The 17,841-nt window shown below is 35.5% G+C and overlaps 1 protein-coding gene across 1 annotated transcript in view; it reads left to right on the top strand.

The window, feature by feature from the left end:
- The window catches only part of NKAIN3 (sodium/potassium transporting ATPase interacting 3), a 276,351-nt gene that overhangs the window by 246,508 nt on the left and 12,002 nt on the right, over positions 1-17,841 (top strand). The window contains exon 5 of the mRNA XM_072411129.1: positions 4,342-4,402. Coding sequence (XP_072267230.1) covers positions 4,342-4,402 — 61 coding nt within the window. The remainder of the gene's footprint in view (positions 1-4,341; positions 4,403-17,841) is intronic.

The raw sequence follows: 17,841 nt of genomic DNA, 5'->3' as shown, positions 1-17,841 counted from the left end.
CTCCGTGCGCGAGCTTTTTCCGTTGCTGAATAGCGCGACCGCGTACGATTCCGGATCGCTAATACGAATGCGCGACCGATAATCCGATTCTGCTTGATGAATCAGGGGCAGTGTGTTCACTGTGGCTTTGCCACACATTTATATTGGCTTGTATGGGGGAATAAAGGAAAAGCATAAACTGACCTCATCTGATCTTAGAAAGTAATGTACACTAACCATTATAATACCAAATAAAATATTAGATTGACATCGGCATAGTCCTGTTTGTTAATATTTATTTTAATACAAATATCCTTTCCCTAACCTTTCTGCTGCAGTCTATTTTGAGAAAATGCCACATTCAATATAAGCATCAACAAACACATCTGGGAAAGTACAAATGTAACCTAATCACATTATTAATATGCATAGAGATAACAGGTGTAATCTGCATATTTAATTAGTATGCAGACCAGCTGCTGTATCGTGAACTAAGTTATGATACACCAAGAAGAAAACATCTCACAACATCAGCTAGTTACTAAAATTAGTGTGTGGATTGCTTGGTTTGCACAATAATTTTTAAGTAAAGGTTTTACATATATTACAAGGACCCCTAATAAGACTAGATAATGTCAGGACACCTGCACTTGACTTTTCTTATAGTTTGGGGTTAAAAAAGAACCTTCCTTATAAGATAGAAATCTGTAATAAAGTAGATGTGTGAAGAATAGATATAACAAAATATTGTATATTAAAGTTAAACTTTAGGTCTACAATAAAAATTGTTATGAGCACAGCTGTTGCCCTTCTATAATAAAACAAACCTGCCTATTTGCAATAGTTTTCCAAAAGCTGCACAGGTGTGGCTTACTGTAGAATGGCAGGACATGCTGGGTATCCCAACATCCTTGGGGCTGCCAGGACTCAATGTACTCCCTCACATGTGGCCTGGCCTATTTCATTCTGGTCTGGCCAATCAATATGGCTGTGCCCTAATATCAAGATTGCGGTGCCCTCAATGGAGTGGGGACAGGGAAATGCAATGAACTGTAACTAGAGGTTACAGCTGGGTATAGCTGTTTGGGGGTAACTGCTGGGGCATTTCTGCTTGGAGGGTTCCAGCTTGGCACACCTCTCATGTAAATCATGCCATGTGTTTGTTGTGGTTAACTGAGAATCTTTAGATTTTATTTTCCTTTTACCTCTCTGTTTAAAGTATTTTTGTGATTTGTTTTAACCAGGAGTATTTCTGAGGCAAGATTTAATAAATGGGTTAATGCAATCATACTCAAGCTGCAGGATATAGTAACCTAAAAACTGTACATAGCAGAGGTTGCACCAATATTTATGTGAACACAACATAATTATATACAACAAACAAGTACAAGACAAACAAGCAGTCCCTCTGCAATGCAAATTGCCTTTGTAAAAGTGGAATAGCTAATATAATGTGAACTACAAATATATCCTTCAATATCTTAATGGGTGGTTGGGGTGACCCTCGTTTATTTCTACGCTGAATTTCTGCAGCTTGAAAGGAGGCATGCAGCAAAGTACTGATAAAGGAATCTTATGGTAAAAGAAGTGAATATCCTTCCTCTACCCTCTCGTTTTGTAGCTTTCAGTAGTTTAAGTATTTTGAAGTTCATCTGATATTTGCTCTGAATGGTTAAAAGGCATGCTCATACATATTCACTATTGCTTTGCTGCCTATGATCAGTGAATGAGAGTAGATAAAGAAAGCTTTCTGAACTGCTCAAATTGGAGCTTACCCATAGCGGAGGGCTCTGCCCACGCCCATGAGACGGGTCCAATCACCAAGTATCAGTATTGTTACATTGAGTAAATGTCTTTATCCTGCTAGAAAGATCTAAAGCAGCAGTAGGGAAGAAATTGTAAGGATATGGTGCTTTGGTAGGGGGGCATTAAAATGACATGGGGTAGGCATTTATCCTTGCTTACACAAAGCACAGATGTGTTAGTGTATGTATTACAAATTTTTCTTTTTGGGTTGAGAATAGTTGGCAAGGATTGAAAGCCAAGACAAAGTGTCATTGCTCTTGGTGTCTCCATTGGATAGATTTAGTCTGTCTGTGGAGGCCACTAAAATGGGGACAGAAATGTGTGATGAGATTTCCATAATATTACAATTGTCACCAGAACACGAGGCAAGGCCAGGTCTTCTAATCCCATCTGGAAAGGAATTTCTTTTTACTTCCTGTTGTGCCTTTGAAACAGAATATGAAGGTAATTCTAGTGAATGGGACACAGAGAACAAAAAAATAATGTGGCAGCAGTTTTACCCCTGCATTCTTTATATTAATGTACCCAAATATTTTATAAGATATAAGGTTGACTGCATTTTCAGAAATATAGGTCTTTAACCGAAGCTCCTTTTTTTCTCAACATACACTTATGGGCAGCTGACAAATCCTGCAATCCCACATTGCATCTGATCATTTTCCGTTGCCTTACATTTTGGTAAGGATGGAATCATCAAAAACTGGGATTTACTTACTCTAAATTAAAAGAAACTGTGAACATTTTCAGCTTAATCCAGACCATTCTGCATATCAGATTGTAGAGTAAGTCTTATGAAAGTCTAATGCTAGGCATAAAAATTGCTCAATGTTATTTTTATATATTGATACTAAAATTATTATATACTTTGATCCTTTGTGATCAATTACAGGTGTTCACTATAATATTAAATTGTTTTAAACTGAGTTTTCCTTGCTCCAGCACCAATTTCACCCAGTCATCTGCCAGATTCAGAATATTCAGCAATCTTTATTGGCTAGACTAGATTTTTGGGTTTTTTTTGTTTTTTTATTCTTAATTATTTTATCTAATTTACCCCTTTATTTTTCATATGCACTATCTACATCATTTTCTTAATGTAATGTAATTAAAAAAATGGTGTACCATGCCTGTACTGTGTGTGTTGGCTCAATCTCCTATAATATTATTCAAGGCAATGGAGCTAATTTATTGAAGCTCTCCAAGACTAGAGAAGATATCTATCATTGGAGACTATCATTGGTGAACCTGGGTATGTCAGAAAACCTGGACTACAATTTTTAAGAAATCCATTCTTTTTCATTTTTAAGATAGTCCATTTTCTCTAGTCTTAGAGAGCTTTATTAAATCAGGTCCAGTTTGTGAAGGGTGACAATGTAGAAATATAATTAGCTGACAGGAGTAGAATTTTGTCACCCCATAATAGGAAGAGCCAGGATTTCAAGGTAGGTTTACACCTAGTATTATTTTAATCAAAGCTGCAGATTAAAAACAATTATTGTTTTAAAGTGTTAAATTATATTTGGTGTACGTTTCAGAATTTGTTTTTCTACATATTTCTTGTATATATATTATATATTATAATATTTGTATATTGCGAAAATTTTATTAAATGAAAATAAAGGAAATATTTTATATAATTATTTTGTATTTTAACAAACAGGTGGCACTTTCAGCTCTTTCAATATGTACAAGCAGTGTTTGCAAAAATAAGTACATCAATTCTGTAGGAATTAGGGGTTTAGTAGGAGCTAGGTGCTGCTAATTCAATTAACTTATTTATTGATCATCAGTGTGAACATCTCTATAAAAGTAGATGATTTGTCAGTTTGCTGACCTGGAGCATTCAGGTGTGTGTTAACATTATGTCAAGGAAAAAAGACATCAGCAATTTGTGCATATATTTATTTAAAACGTGAAATACATTTAACATGTGAGTGCTTTATAAAAATACATAATTTAATAAAAATGTAAAATAAAAAAGTATAGGTATTTTCCAAAACAGAAGTTTTTCTTCATCATCATAGTTTACAAATTACTGACCATACCAGGACTTTGTTTTATTGGAATGCTGTGCAAAATTATTTATTTATTTGTTGAATTTCTAGCTTATCATAGTTCAGCCAAGGCATCATCCTCAAGCCAATACTTGTTCTGTCACCCTAACCCTGAATCATTCTGCCATTTAATGTTTATGCGTGTATTTATATGTGAATTTTTTGATCTGGTTGTTTATTGATATCATTTATTTCTTTTTGCCATGTACTATTGCTGCTGCTGTATAGACTCTCCAGCCAAAACCTCTTGGTATTTCTTGACAGTGCTCATTATATTACATTTTAAACAATGAAAGCAGGTTACCTCTTCAGCTAAAGCCACTTTTACAGATTATTGCAGAGGTTTATTACCGAGGAGTACCATTGATTCACTTTTATAAGAATGTGTAATGGGCTAATAATACCTTGTGAATTAAATTAATAATGCCAACACTCTACAGTTTTTAAATTCCATTTTATAATTGACCTATTAACTGAGATCTCTTTTACTTTCTCTGTGCAGCTCGTCGGTTTTGTGTACGCTTGTTATGTGATCAGTGTTTTTACAGATGAAGAGGACAGCTGTAAGTACCATTGTATTCATCTATGGTCTTTGTATTTTATGGAAGGAGTATCTGCCATAGTTAATTACAGACAAAGCAATACAATAGGAAAAGTTATTTTAACTGTAATGCAGCATAGAGAGGAAATCAACACCTTTTAAATTAAAATTAGAAATGGTATTAAAGGCTTATTAAGGTTCTACCCAAATTCTAAAAATACAGAATTTGATTGACATCAGTGAAAGGATCTGCTTCTACTTCTAGTTCCTCGAATGCACCGTGACTTCTCCTTCATCAGAGAGACAGACGTCTGGAGAGATATCCCAGTAACACACACGCACACAGTATGGTCCTTAGAAATATACTCTAATGTTTACTTGACAAGGTGGTCCTTTTATACACAATATAAGGGGTGGTCTTTAGTTACATACAGCAATTTAAGTTTTAGCCATATATAGTGTTATTTGATACATTTTAAGGTATACAAGGCATACATTGTATTTCAAAGAATTTACAATTTCCACCATCTGGTTACAATTAAACTGAGTAGACAGGAGAAGAAACACAACTTCCTTACAGGAACATATATGGCTCAAGTTAGATTAGCTATTTTAACCCTTCAATCAGCATAGCTAAAGTTGATTATTGAAATAACTAATGAATTGAGACATGGAACATTTGTAATGAAATGAAACATGGAAAACTGGGACTAAAATGATCATTGACCGTAAACAAAAACATCAAAGAAATAATACATATACATTGACATATACATTAACGGCTGTTCCTTTTCGTTAGTTTCACCTCAAGATACTGTTGTAGTAAGCATCTTCTTGTTTAAAAGGGATTCTTAAATGTTTTAATCTGAGAACCCAATTAAGAAAATTGTTACCAAATTGGGACCTTAACTGAGAACTTGATGCTTGATGGTGCTTTCTAGCTACCTACAGGTAATGGTTTACAATCTGATTTATCCTTAAAGTGTATAAGTCCAAAACTTTTTTTTCTAGTTTTTGGATATTGTAGGAAAGGATTAGATGCTATCTGATGCTCTGTTAGAGACATTTCTCCCCACTTCCTATACAACTGAGAATGTTTTACCAGACAGGCGTTAAGCAGAAAACTGCTAAAAGAAATATATATATATCTGTTATGGGTTCTAGCCTCCCTCATTCTACTAAGTAAAATATTTTTGATGTTTGTTTGTGTAGCTGTTGGAGAGTTAACATCATTTTTTAGTGAAACCATCTCAAATAGCTCTATGTAGAACTAGTAAAAAAAAGGTTTTGACTTGATATTTGCTTTAATGTCTTATACTTCCATGGTCAATTGTATTTTTTGTTGTCATTTACCATTGAAGAATTCCTTGGGTTTGTTTTCATGCAGTAAGCATTTTGTTAAATTATAAAAAGCTTGGTAAATATAAAATGTAAAGCTTCCATTACTGAGAGTTTCCTCACAAAGAACACAATGTGTGCGCTCTCCTCCATTTCTGCAAGCTTTAGAAATACCCAAGAGAAATAAAATATTCATTTTTTTTAAGCTGTAAACATTTCCACTAGCACCATGTTTCTTTAGCTTCTTGTCTTGTTTAGGTAATTATCTTCTCACATGTGTTCTAGCTTTACATTTATGTCTGTGTTGTCCATCAGTCAGCCTGCTATAACTCACCAAAAGTCTGCTGATTCATGTTTGGACACAAAAAGTTGAGTGGTGACCCATCCCATCCATCCCATCACAAGGAAGCTCTGTCTCATAGTTTTACAATTGCTGTTATACATTGACCTACCAAGAATTATAAAGTGAGCCAGTGCTCTAAAAGCACCCTGTTACAGTATATTGGATAGAAATATACTATATTAGACACCACTGTCTATATTTGTTGCAGAAAGTTGCATTAATTCCCATCCTCAAGATGTAGTGGTATCTAATAGGAAATCTATACAGAGTTAAGGGAACTCCCCACCTAGACAGTTGTTACTCCATTTGTTTTATTCATTGAAAAATACATCCTCACTTTTTATAATAGTTTTGGTTTTTCAAATCACTTTCTATCTGACAATGGTCAGCAGACGTGGAGCTCTTGGGCTCTTCGGGCAGCTGCAATTTGAGGGTGATTTATATGTATGCACTGTTTTGGATGCGTCCAGTACGGAATCATCAGATGTTCAGAATTATTGAACCCTAACACAAGGCCATTCCTCATCAAAGAACTGTGAAGTTGTCAATCTGATTAGCCAAGGTCGTTGTCAGGGCTAATAGTAGCTGACATGGTTAGTATTGGAGGCGTTGCAACAAGGTCAGATCAAGCAAATGATCAAATCCTGACCAACAGGTAAGGGGTAATATTTAGTGTTGGTCGAACAGCTGAGTGTTCAATTCAGCAGCTATTTGTTCGAATAACCCCATATTTTTCAGGTGATTGAACGCTAAATTCGAAGACCATTAAAGTCTATGGGGGGATTCGTTTTTTTTTCGGGACTGTGTAGAGAGAAATTCTATTGAGAGTTCATCTGCAGTCACAGCTGATTGAGAGCACTCGCATGCCTCCTATCAGCTGTGATCGCAAGTTCCCATGCTCCCCGGGCCGTACTTATCAATGATAAGTACAGCCCAGTGACCGTGGGAACTGAACTCAGATGAACTCTCAATGGAGAAACTCGATTGAGAGTTCATCTGCAGTTCCACTGCGATCCCGGGGCACTAGAGATTAATTAACCTCTAGTGCCTGGGGATCGCAAACAGGAGGATTCCCTTGCAGCCCTGGGAGTCCTCCAGGCCTGCAAGGGAATCCTCCTGTTTGCGATCCCCAGGCACTAGAGGTTAATTAACCTTTAGTGCCCCAGGATCGCAGTGGATTCTCAGGGCTGCAATCATTTTTGCATCCCTGGGAATTCTCCTGTTTGCGATACCCAGGGACTAGAGGTTAATTAATCTCTAGTGCCCAGGGATCACAGTGGAACTGGAGTTTCTTCATTGAGAGTTCATCAGCAATTCAGTTCCCACGGTCACCGGGCTGATAAGTACAGCCATTGAGAAATCATCTGCAGTCACAGCTGACTGGAAGCACTCCCATGCCTCCTATCAGCTGTGACTGCAAGTTCCCACACTCCCTGGGCTGTACTTATCAATTATAGGTACAGACTGGTTGCCGTGGGAACTGGACTTCCCTTGACAGTTCATCTGGAGTTCGCTTTTTTTTTTTAAACATATTTTTAAACACGAATTCGCAAAGTCAAATTCTGTGTTTTTCGGGTCGAGTCTCCCTGAATTCGCACCGCCATTTTCGGGTTGAATACAGGGACAACCTAAATTCGAACACCAACACTAGTAATAATAGCAGAATCAGGTATATAGCAGGCAAAGGTGGTAACAGAATCAAGACCACATGTCAGTAGTAAAACAAACTATGGAACTGAACCTGGGACAGAAACCTGGCAACGACTAGGGAATTAGGAGCATACTGGGCACAGAGACAGGAACTGAAAGCAGAATACAAAGCTAGCCTTTCCCTTATTATTTTGCTTTATTTGTATTACTCAGGACTTACATTTTTTATTGTAGTTTTATTAAGGTATATATATAAAGAATCACTTTTAAATCACTTATAAATCATTTTATATATGTCTTATTCAGCCAGTAGGCAGAAACTCCAGTGAATACAATCTTTCTGCAGTTCCTTATCATTATACTGTAATGAGTATGCAATCTGATCTCCAGCTGTGCAACTTTAAAGACCTGGACCATTCAGAGAAATGGCACAGCCCCTTCCTTGTATCTAATTTATTGGAATATGAACATCGGATACAGAGAGACAGTTCACAAGTAGAAGCTAACATACTACCATGGAAACCCCATGTATTAAATGAACAATTCCAAAACAAAAATATATTCAGTATTGCAAAAAGCACCACAGTAGAACCATTTATACATTTGGTAAATTACTTTCTGTTAGTTAACTATGGCAGTCATGTGATAATTAACACTTGTTTTTTTAGTAGGTTAATAGTAGTGTGATGAGGCCCAATGGCAAGACCATTAGGACCTACATTCTCCCTTAATGACTCAAAGTAGTCCCTATTGTGGTACAAAATACAAATTACCTTTTTTAGCAATCAAGCAGCACATTCAAGAGCCAGTATATAGTAATAGTAATATGTCCATACCGCTGATTTCTAATGCTTTCCAATTCATAGACATTCTTTAATTTAAACAGTGTAGGACTTACAATAAAATAAACAATACCACAAAGCTTTTATCTTTTTTTTAATCAATCTTATTTATCTTAAGTTAAAGTGAATTTGAGGACTATGGCCTTAATGTATAACAAATACCATATTTTATTCTAGAAATTAACATTTCAACCAAGAACCCTAAAAAATTCAAGATAGTTATGTTTTTTATTTTACAGAAATCGTTTTAGAATTGATTTTTTACTATTAATTGTGGTTAAACCATTTACAGTGATATACCAATGCTGATGAAGATAATAATAATAACATAAATGGTAGCACAACAGAGTATTTAAAAGTGTTTGGTTTGGTAATGTGTTTGGTAATAAAAAATAATAGGCTAGGTAGTAGTAGAATTAACAATATTGTTATAATATGCCAAGAAGAAAGCTCATCTTTGGCTTTCATTATCTTCTGCTTTATCTGGAATGAATTAAATGAACAGCATAAGTACATAATTTATGTATGCTCAATCACACAGGAAGCTTACAAGATATTACAAAAATAATCTAAAAGTCATTTCCCATGGAATACTAAACAGCACATTTCCATTTTAAGGAAATGAATTTAAAAGGTAATATACTTTTTATACTGCTGTAAAAGACCGATAAAATAAAAAGATAGACATGACAGAATACAGCGATTTCTTACCATAAATCAAAGTCCTGAAAGCTTTGTTTTTAAATCCCATATGTGAAAATAAGCCATCTGATTTTACTTTATTATGTTTAATATAAAAAATATGTTTTAATTTACAACTATAAGCTTTGTTTAAACCTAAAATTATGGTAAAGCAAAACTGCAGGTAAGGGAAATACTTGAAGAACAACATTCACTGTATTTACTACACATATACCGCCAGCATAAGTGTCTGCTATCTATCTTTATATTTTTTATCAAGCACTCCACTGCAAAGGAAGTATCAGATGATAAGTGGGAGGTTAATCACTGTTGCCCGATTGGGACTGTAATTCAGTGCACAATGATGTCAGTTTATTTATTCTTCTAGCAATAGGAGATGAATTGGGAAGGTTTTAGGGGGCTCACAATCACAGGGAGGGTTTTTTGCAAAGTCAAATGAGCAGCCAGGTGACAGAGGATGCAGCAAAGTGGCAGTAAAAAGAAGCAAAGTCAGCCTGCCAATTACCCCATGTGGCAAGGATGTGTGAATCACTTATTGGTTATGCCAGATTCTTGAGCAGATAGAACAGTTAACATAAATGTATTACATCTGTGTATAAAGCTGTTTTAAACAGTTTAGACACAAAGCAGCAAGCAAACAGCTTAATGCCACTGTTGCTTAAAGTTGAATATGAAATATTTACTTGTAAAGAGTAAGTAAGAGTGCATACATATTTGTTCTTCCAACTGTATTGCTAAATGCTGGACAGATGAAGTCTTTTAGAAACCAGCATTTTCTGGAGTCTCTTGTGTCCTATACAGCAATTTGTAGTTACTTCCGCCAACCATTATGTCAATACTGTGTCCTATAGTGACTTAGGAGGGTTATGGTAGAAACCATTAAGTATAGAAGGGGACACATGAGATCCATACTCCAGGAAGTGTCTGTTTCTGGAGAGACTTTGGAGATCCAGTGTTATGCATTAGAATGGCATTCTGCTGCATGATCAGCAGGAGTGATAGGTATTCACTTTATGTTCTTTACAGGTATGTATTTTATTTGCAACTTAATCAGGCATGAAATTAGTTTTAATAGGAAGCTGAAATACATATATGTGAACTGTGTACATACCAAAGAGTTTGTTCTTTTCTTAGTTGCAGGTAGCCAATACAGCAACCACCCCATCCTGCTTATTAGACAATTTGCTGATTGGCAGCAGCAGACTGATCATGTCTCCCCTGTGCTCTCACATTTTAACCATGCTATCTTTATTAGACCAGCATCATTATGCTAAACAGTATAACCTTATATAAAGTCAGTAACTCTCTCAGTGCATTTACTGCCATGATGTGGATTTAAGGAAACTAACACTAGCAATATATTAACTGCTTCTAAAACTTTTACATGTATTATGTTGTTATTGAATTTTTTAACTAGTCTGAATAGTGTTTTATTATGTGCATGGTCAGAATGAATGTAAATATACAAAATGCAGATTCAAGGAATCCCACAGATTTACAAAAAGAATGATCAATACATTGATGGATTATGCACCCAATTTAGATTTTTACATCTAAATTAAATGCACAAGTATACTGAACCGGTACCAATAATTTTCAGCAAAGCATGCTAACTTGCAACAGTCTGTATCATACAGGAAACTATAGAAGTGGTTGTATTAGAAACACATACACACCAATGCTTCACTTTCTATGCTATTCCAGCCTGGCCAATCCATGATTAAATGTTAAACTCTCCATAAATATACTGTAACAGGTAGGGTAAACTGATTATAAATGTTAGTAAAAGTAAACTTTTGGATACTTTGCTAAATGTTCTAATCCATTCACTAAACCTGTACTAGGCCCATAATAAGGAGTGTAACAGGTTTACTTTATTAGGTGGAACTTTCTACATTTACCTTTGCTGCTCTCCGTCACTACAAAAATTCTGCTGCACCCTTATACAGGAATTTACTCTTTTCTTCTTTTTACCATTCTCCAGTGATGGGTGAGTACTGGAAAAGCAAGGAGAGGATGTGTGCCCTGCCTCTTTGGCCAACATACAGGTTCACTTTAAACAATAAAACTCAGCTTTCATGGAAGATTTCAATGTCTTATGGTTTTGGCATAGCAGAACGTTTGAGCTAAACACACATCATTTTTTAATGGCTTGATTTTGTAGAGCTGCGTGTAGATTAAAAATTTAATTGGTCCAGTAAAATAAAATCTTATGGTCTAGCAAAAAGCTGATGGAGCATAACATTTTTGTAAATAGTTCTTCATTGTACGCCAGATGGTATAAAATTGTACTCACCCTTTGTATCTTGCATGCGTATTCCAAATGTGCTTCTAAAATTCTTATGGGTTTTCTTAGAATGCTCTTGAAGCCAAAATTCAATTATTTTATAAATTAGGGCAATTTTATTCTTGTGCATGTATTCTCATTAAATAAGGGGAATTATAAATAATTTTGCACTAGTGAAAAATTAAAATGCAAAGCAGCATAACATTAACAGATTAGAATGTGCAAATAAACTGAAGAAACTGACTAGTAATGTCAATCTGTACATATGATTTTTATTTTTCAATAGTGAACAATATAAAATGGATCTAAGCAAAAAGAAAATTGGATTTGATTTTGTCAAGTGTATATTTTTCAGTTAGGAAAACCAAAAAAATGGAGCTTTATTGAATTCATGTGGAAATATTGTATTTCCTTAGATTGACTGTGGTACAGTTTTCTTGTTTTATATATATATATATATATATATATATATATATATATATATATATATATTGTAGAAATAGTATGGACTCTGGGGAATATAGGAACCCTTTAAAATCGATGCCCTAGTTACTTGCATGTTACATGCCCTGTAGTTACCTCTGATCCTGTTCCAGTTGACCTAAAGTGCTTTGGACCCATTTGATCCCAGATGTAGAGAATTTGCACTCTTGATTCATTGGACCTATCCAGTATGTGGAGATGTTTGTCTACCTTGTTGATCAGTGTTTCTCAACCAGGGTTCCTCCAGAGGTTTCTTGGGGTTCCATGAGCAATTTGCGCTTCTTGGGCCAGTCCAACTGACAACAATGATCTTCTTGGCTATCTGTAAGGGTGGCATTCTTCCGGACAGCAATGTAAAAAACATTCTTCCCTCTGACCACGCTAATGTAATGTGAGCTATAGATATTGTAATGGCTTTGATAATTTTTTCGAGGGTTCCTCATGTTAAACAGGTAGGGAAAGGTTGATTGGCCTACTTCAGGAGCTTTTCTCTGAGGGTCTTAATACCTTACTCACCTCAGTGATGACTGTATCCTGCATCATGGATGTTAATAGTTTAGCTACTACTGTGGCAGTCTGTGCATATGGGCAATTAGTGACTCATTGTCAGATAAAGGAGCCGCAGAGGCATTGTCTAGCATGGGGAAATGATAAGCTGCCATCTTTGTTGTGGGAACCTGTACAGCTTTTTGACAGGTATTGTCCATTGTACAACCTGGTGAGCAGATGGACAGACTGAAATCAGGTTTTTTAAATCAATGATTCCACCACCAACACAGGGGCTTTTCTCGAGTGTGACCTTCACATCAAGCAACGAACCTGGAAGTTATAAGTTAGATTTTAATACTGTTTGTGTCCCTTTTGAAAAAATTGAACAGGAAGTGAAGAGACGTCTCAGGATTGGACACACCACTAATGATGAAATCCTGGCAGTTTTTAAACCTCTTAATTTTAGGGATTGTGCCTCACATACAACAATTTAAATCCTCCCTGCTCTTTCTAATTAAATAGGTTGCTTGAGTTGTGCTTTAAATTGTTTTTAATTGTGGCATGAATGTGAACTTTTCTTTATACATTGCCTCATCTTTCTTTTTTAAAAAAGAATACACACACTGAGATATAGGAAATCTAACTTTCCTTTATTCAGTAGCCAACAAAAGCATATTCCGATGTGTTTTGTGCAAAGGCACAGTGGTCTTTCATAAAACAATGGTATTCTTTCCTGAAAGTGATGTGCCTTAATACAAAATCCATAATTTATTCCTGTTAGCCATCAAATTTTATAAAGTAAGATTTTCTGCATCTCAATGTGCAGTATTCTTTTTTTTTTTAAAAAAAGGGGGATTGGGTGAAAATGAGTGACCTCAGATATAGTTTCTTGGTGCTTTCCTGTGGCATGTAGAAAGATTTGTGCTGGTTAGAAGACATTGTTTTTTGATGGGTTGTTGTGTAACTAGTAAGTTAATCAGAAGCTAGGCTGAATTTTCACAAAATTTACTTAAATATGTATATATAGTGATACCTCGGCTAACAAAGATTTGTTTCAGAATCACATTTGTTAGCCGAAACATGATTTCCCATAGGTTTCGATAGAAAATCATTTAATTTGTTCTGGATACTGCCCACAATTTAAAGATATGTTTATAAAAATAGTAAAAACCACAATATAAAAGGTCATAAACTCACCAAAGGCTGAGATGGACAGCTTCCCAGTTGGAACAGTCTCAACATATTATTAGGCAGCATGGTGTCAGTTACTGTACAAAATACTCACTGTGAGTTAATCACAAACAAAGCAAAAAAAAAACTTTATGGAGTCTTAACATTCTGAACATTCATTAACTTCTGAAACAAGCTGTGCTTTGATATGCAAAAAAAAACAACTGCAGAGTTTGTTTTGGTTATTAAAGGGTTACAAAAGAGCTCACCCCCCTAAGATCACCCACAACCTCAGCTGTATTAGGCAAAAGATTTCTTCTGCAGGTCATGCAAACCACCCCCTCCCCCCATCAAGTCTCCATCTTGTACATTAGTAAAAAAATTGGTTAGCAAGACCACTCGTTAGCCGATGTATCACTGTATATATACAGAAAACACCTGTTGGCATAGGCTTACAAAATAATGTGATGTTAAGAAAAGTAATTTTGTAGTTTTGATCAAGAGTTTTATTTTCTGGCATGCTCTTTGTGCATATCAAGTCTGCTAATGACTAAGTCATGGCATAATTATTAACTTGTACCAGCATCTAACATGCCAGTGTGATTTGGAGGGGCACATATGTACAAAATATATCTGCTTTTTATGTGGTATTATGAATAATGGAATAGACCTAACCCCTTCAAATAGCTAAGGCCACATACACTGAAATTAAGAGAGGATTTAGGATCCCATGAACTGAATAACTTACTTTTTAAGAACTTAACTGCATGGTGTATATGTAAGCCTTAAAGTCGAAAGCTCCACTAAAGTGACTTTTGAGATACATAAAACATATTCTTCTCTCTGTATTATTAGTGTCCAAATTAACCCTTCCAACTGCTCAAGTGGAGCCTTAGTAGTGAAAGTCATGGCCTTGGTTGCACAAAGTAAAACTTTGTAGTTATATAGTAGTTATATATTTATATATCACCCATTGGTGTCATCAATAGATAAACTATTTACAAAGGTAAAGACTATGGCCATGTTTTATAGCATTAGGAATCAAGAAATAACCCCAACCAATTTAAAGGCTGTCCGATGGATGAAAAAAACATTCAGAGGTTGGACTAAGTCATCACCCTTTATGTCCTACTCAAGTCCAAAGTCATTGACACCAAGTCCCAAGTCAAGTCTCAAGTCACCAAGAATTCTTCCAAGTCGAGTCCCAAGTCAAGTCAATTCATTTATCAAGTCGTTTGCAAGTTGTACTTAGTGAGGCTTATGTAACACCACATTCCTCCCTGCCCCCTTCAGCTGTCAGAGGAGAAAGACGGAAGTCAAGTAGCAAGTCGAGTTGCAAGTCACTGGACAAAACCCCCAAGTCGAGTCGCAAGCCGTTTATTAGACAACTTAAGTCAGACTCGAGTGCCAACCTCTGGAAATGACCCACTTCATTAAAGTATTATTTAGGAACATTAGCATGTCATGCAGTTCCCAGAGTAAAATATATGTGAGTTGGTTCTCTGGCTATTGTTTCCCAAGGAGAATACACACAGAAAATGTGAAAGAAATCAGAATTCTATAATATAAATGGTTCACTGTTTTAGTACTCGTTTCTTTGTATATGTGTGTTCCTTAAAGCTGGAAGCTTTATAGTTACTCCTGACATTGTTGATACACATAGATAAAAACATCCTTCTTACAATAGTATATAACCTGCTGGTGAACAATATTTAGGGTCTACCTGATTGTAAGTTGTATACAATGGCAGATCTTTTTGATATAAATAACCTAGATCTCCTGAAATTGACATTTAGGCAGTGTGTTGCCTTTGATTATTTATAACCCAAATAGACTACATCCTGAGGTTTTTGGGTTTCTTTCCAGCTACTTATGCCAAGCAGGTATTCAGGAAAAAAAGTGTGTATATATTGTCATAATGGCTCCAGGGAAAAGAAAGTTAATATTAGTGGTGTAGGTTTTGGGAAAAAAAAAACAGGTGCTTTAGGGCCCCGGAGCTGGCCAATGAAAGTGAAGGGGGGGTTCCTTGGCCAATCCTGTGCAGGGATGTGTTCACCTGGACTCAAGTGCACTAATTTATATATATATATTTTTGGGGGGCTTAGCCTAAAATGCACTCATTGCATTCCAGATCAATTTCAGACACCCCTGCTCACTTTTATTTACCAAAAAGTCTTCACTCGCAGGGTTTCGTTTTAGCAACAGGAAAAGACTTATAAACACAAAATGTAGCCTCCTGGCTTTCTCTTACACTTCAGATTTAGTGGTCCTGCAGACCTAAAGTTTAGGAGACCTTCTGAGCTCTCCCAGCATACAGACTACACCCAAGCCTCCCCATCTGGGCCAAACTCACCTCAAACTATCCTGACCCCTAGTCCCCTTAAAAGATTTGCTCCCTTTTAATAATAATGACCAGGTTCTCCAGATCCATTACCAATTTTTGGCCTGGAAAAGGGCTTGGAATGCCTGGGTCATCCATTCCTTCCAGGACACTCCGGGCCTAGATCCCAAATAAACAACTGCAATTCTGTATATTTATATATATATATATATATATATATTTATATATACATATATATATATATATATATATATATATANATATATATATATATATATATATATATATACAGTGGTACCTAGGTATAAGTCCGCTTTGGAAGTCCAACTTGCTATAAGTCCTGTTTGGACATGAAAAATTTTGCTTGGTATACAACCTTTGCTTGGTATACAACCTTTTTACTAGAACTTGTATGGGTCGAAATGAGTCATAACACCACGCGCTACCCTTTTTACCTCTCTCAAGAAAAAGCCACGGCTGCCCACGAGCGTCAGTACGCCAGTTGCTACCATTCAGTGAATAACCCGCGCTATAACTCTCTGTGAATTACATAACATCTCCTCCTCCTCTCTTCTCAGCACCATCCTAGTAGGCACTCAACTCTTGTCAGCAAGGTGGTTCAATTTTCATTTATTTCATCTAATTGCTTTTGTATTTATGTATTTTAGTATTAGGCAGTGTTTAAATTATGTCATACAGCCCCATCAATGTATAATATGCCAATAACAATAGGATTTTTTTTTCATGGCAATGGGTTAATCATTTTTCTTTTATTTGTTACAGGAAAAATTTGTTTGGTATAAATCCTGTTTGGTAGTCCAAGGATCGGATCAGATTAAGGATTTATACTAGGGTACCACATATATATATACACAATACACACACATATATATATATATATATATTTATTTATATTTATATATTTATTTAGTTAATTTCACTGCTCTGTATTGGTCCATATATAATTATATATACAAACTTCATATTGCACACAATCAAGTCTGTAGCTCTGTTTTGTAACACCAAACTAATTTCATCACTTTCTGTATACTCCCATTCTATATCTTTTTTTTTTTTTTCAAAATCCACTAAAAGAATGGCTACCCCAATATTGGCAGCATCTAATATGAATGCTGCAATAAAAAATTAAATTTGATGGAAAATCATGTTTATCAAGAATTTACCAGCTGGTTTTTATTATGCTATGAACTGCAATCTGTTTATTTCTAAATTGGAACTGTCACTTGTACTAAATATTCAGGTGAGTTGTACCTAATTCTTTCTGAATTTTGTTGTGTTCTTGTACTACCGATGTAAATTCTAATTCAGATCTTTTCAGCACAAAAGCCATTAATCTTTAAGAAGCGTGCGGTTTGCTTTGCTTCCACTAATATAAAGTTATCTTCAAACTGAGACAACTCATTATATGTTTAAACCACAAATAACAGTTCCTGTCTTTTCATATTGTTGTACTGCACTAGTGCCCAAAATAACAGTTTTCTGAAGTATAAAAAGTCTATTAGCAAGTGAATTTACACATTTCCCCTTCAAAAACTGCTACCGATCTGCTTATTCCAAGACTCGCCTTGGAATATTAACTTAACCTGTTCTCTTTTAACCTCCTGAGCGGTTCATTTTTGTCTAGATTTATATGTTTAAAAGCGGTACATTGTTTTTCACGAAAATTTATTTTACAGTATATTAGTGTGAGTATAAAAAAGTTGGAAACTTGTTTACTCACTGCTCAAACTTGGTTTAATATTGCTTTGTTTTCTATCAAAGGCTTCTTTGATCTCATATGGTATGTATTCATTTG

The sequence above is a fragment of the Pyxicephalus adspersus genome, chromosome 5 (assembly GCF_032062135.1).
Source record: "Pyxicephalus adspersus chromosome 5, UCB_Pads_2.0, whole genome shotgun sequence".
NCBI classification, from domain to species: Eukaryota; Metazoa; Chordata; class Amphibia; order Anura; family Pyxicephalidae; genus Pyxicephalus; species Pyxicephalus adspersus.
This window is presented reverse-complemented; position numbering and strand designations above follow the sequence as displayed.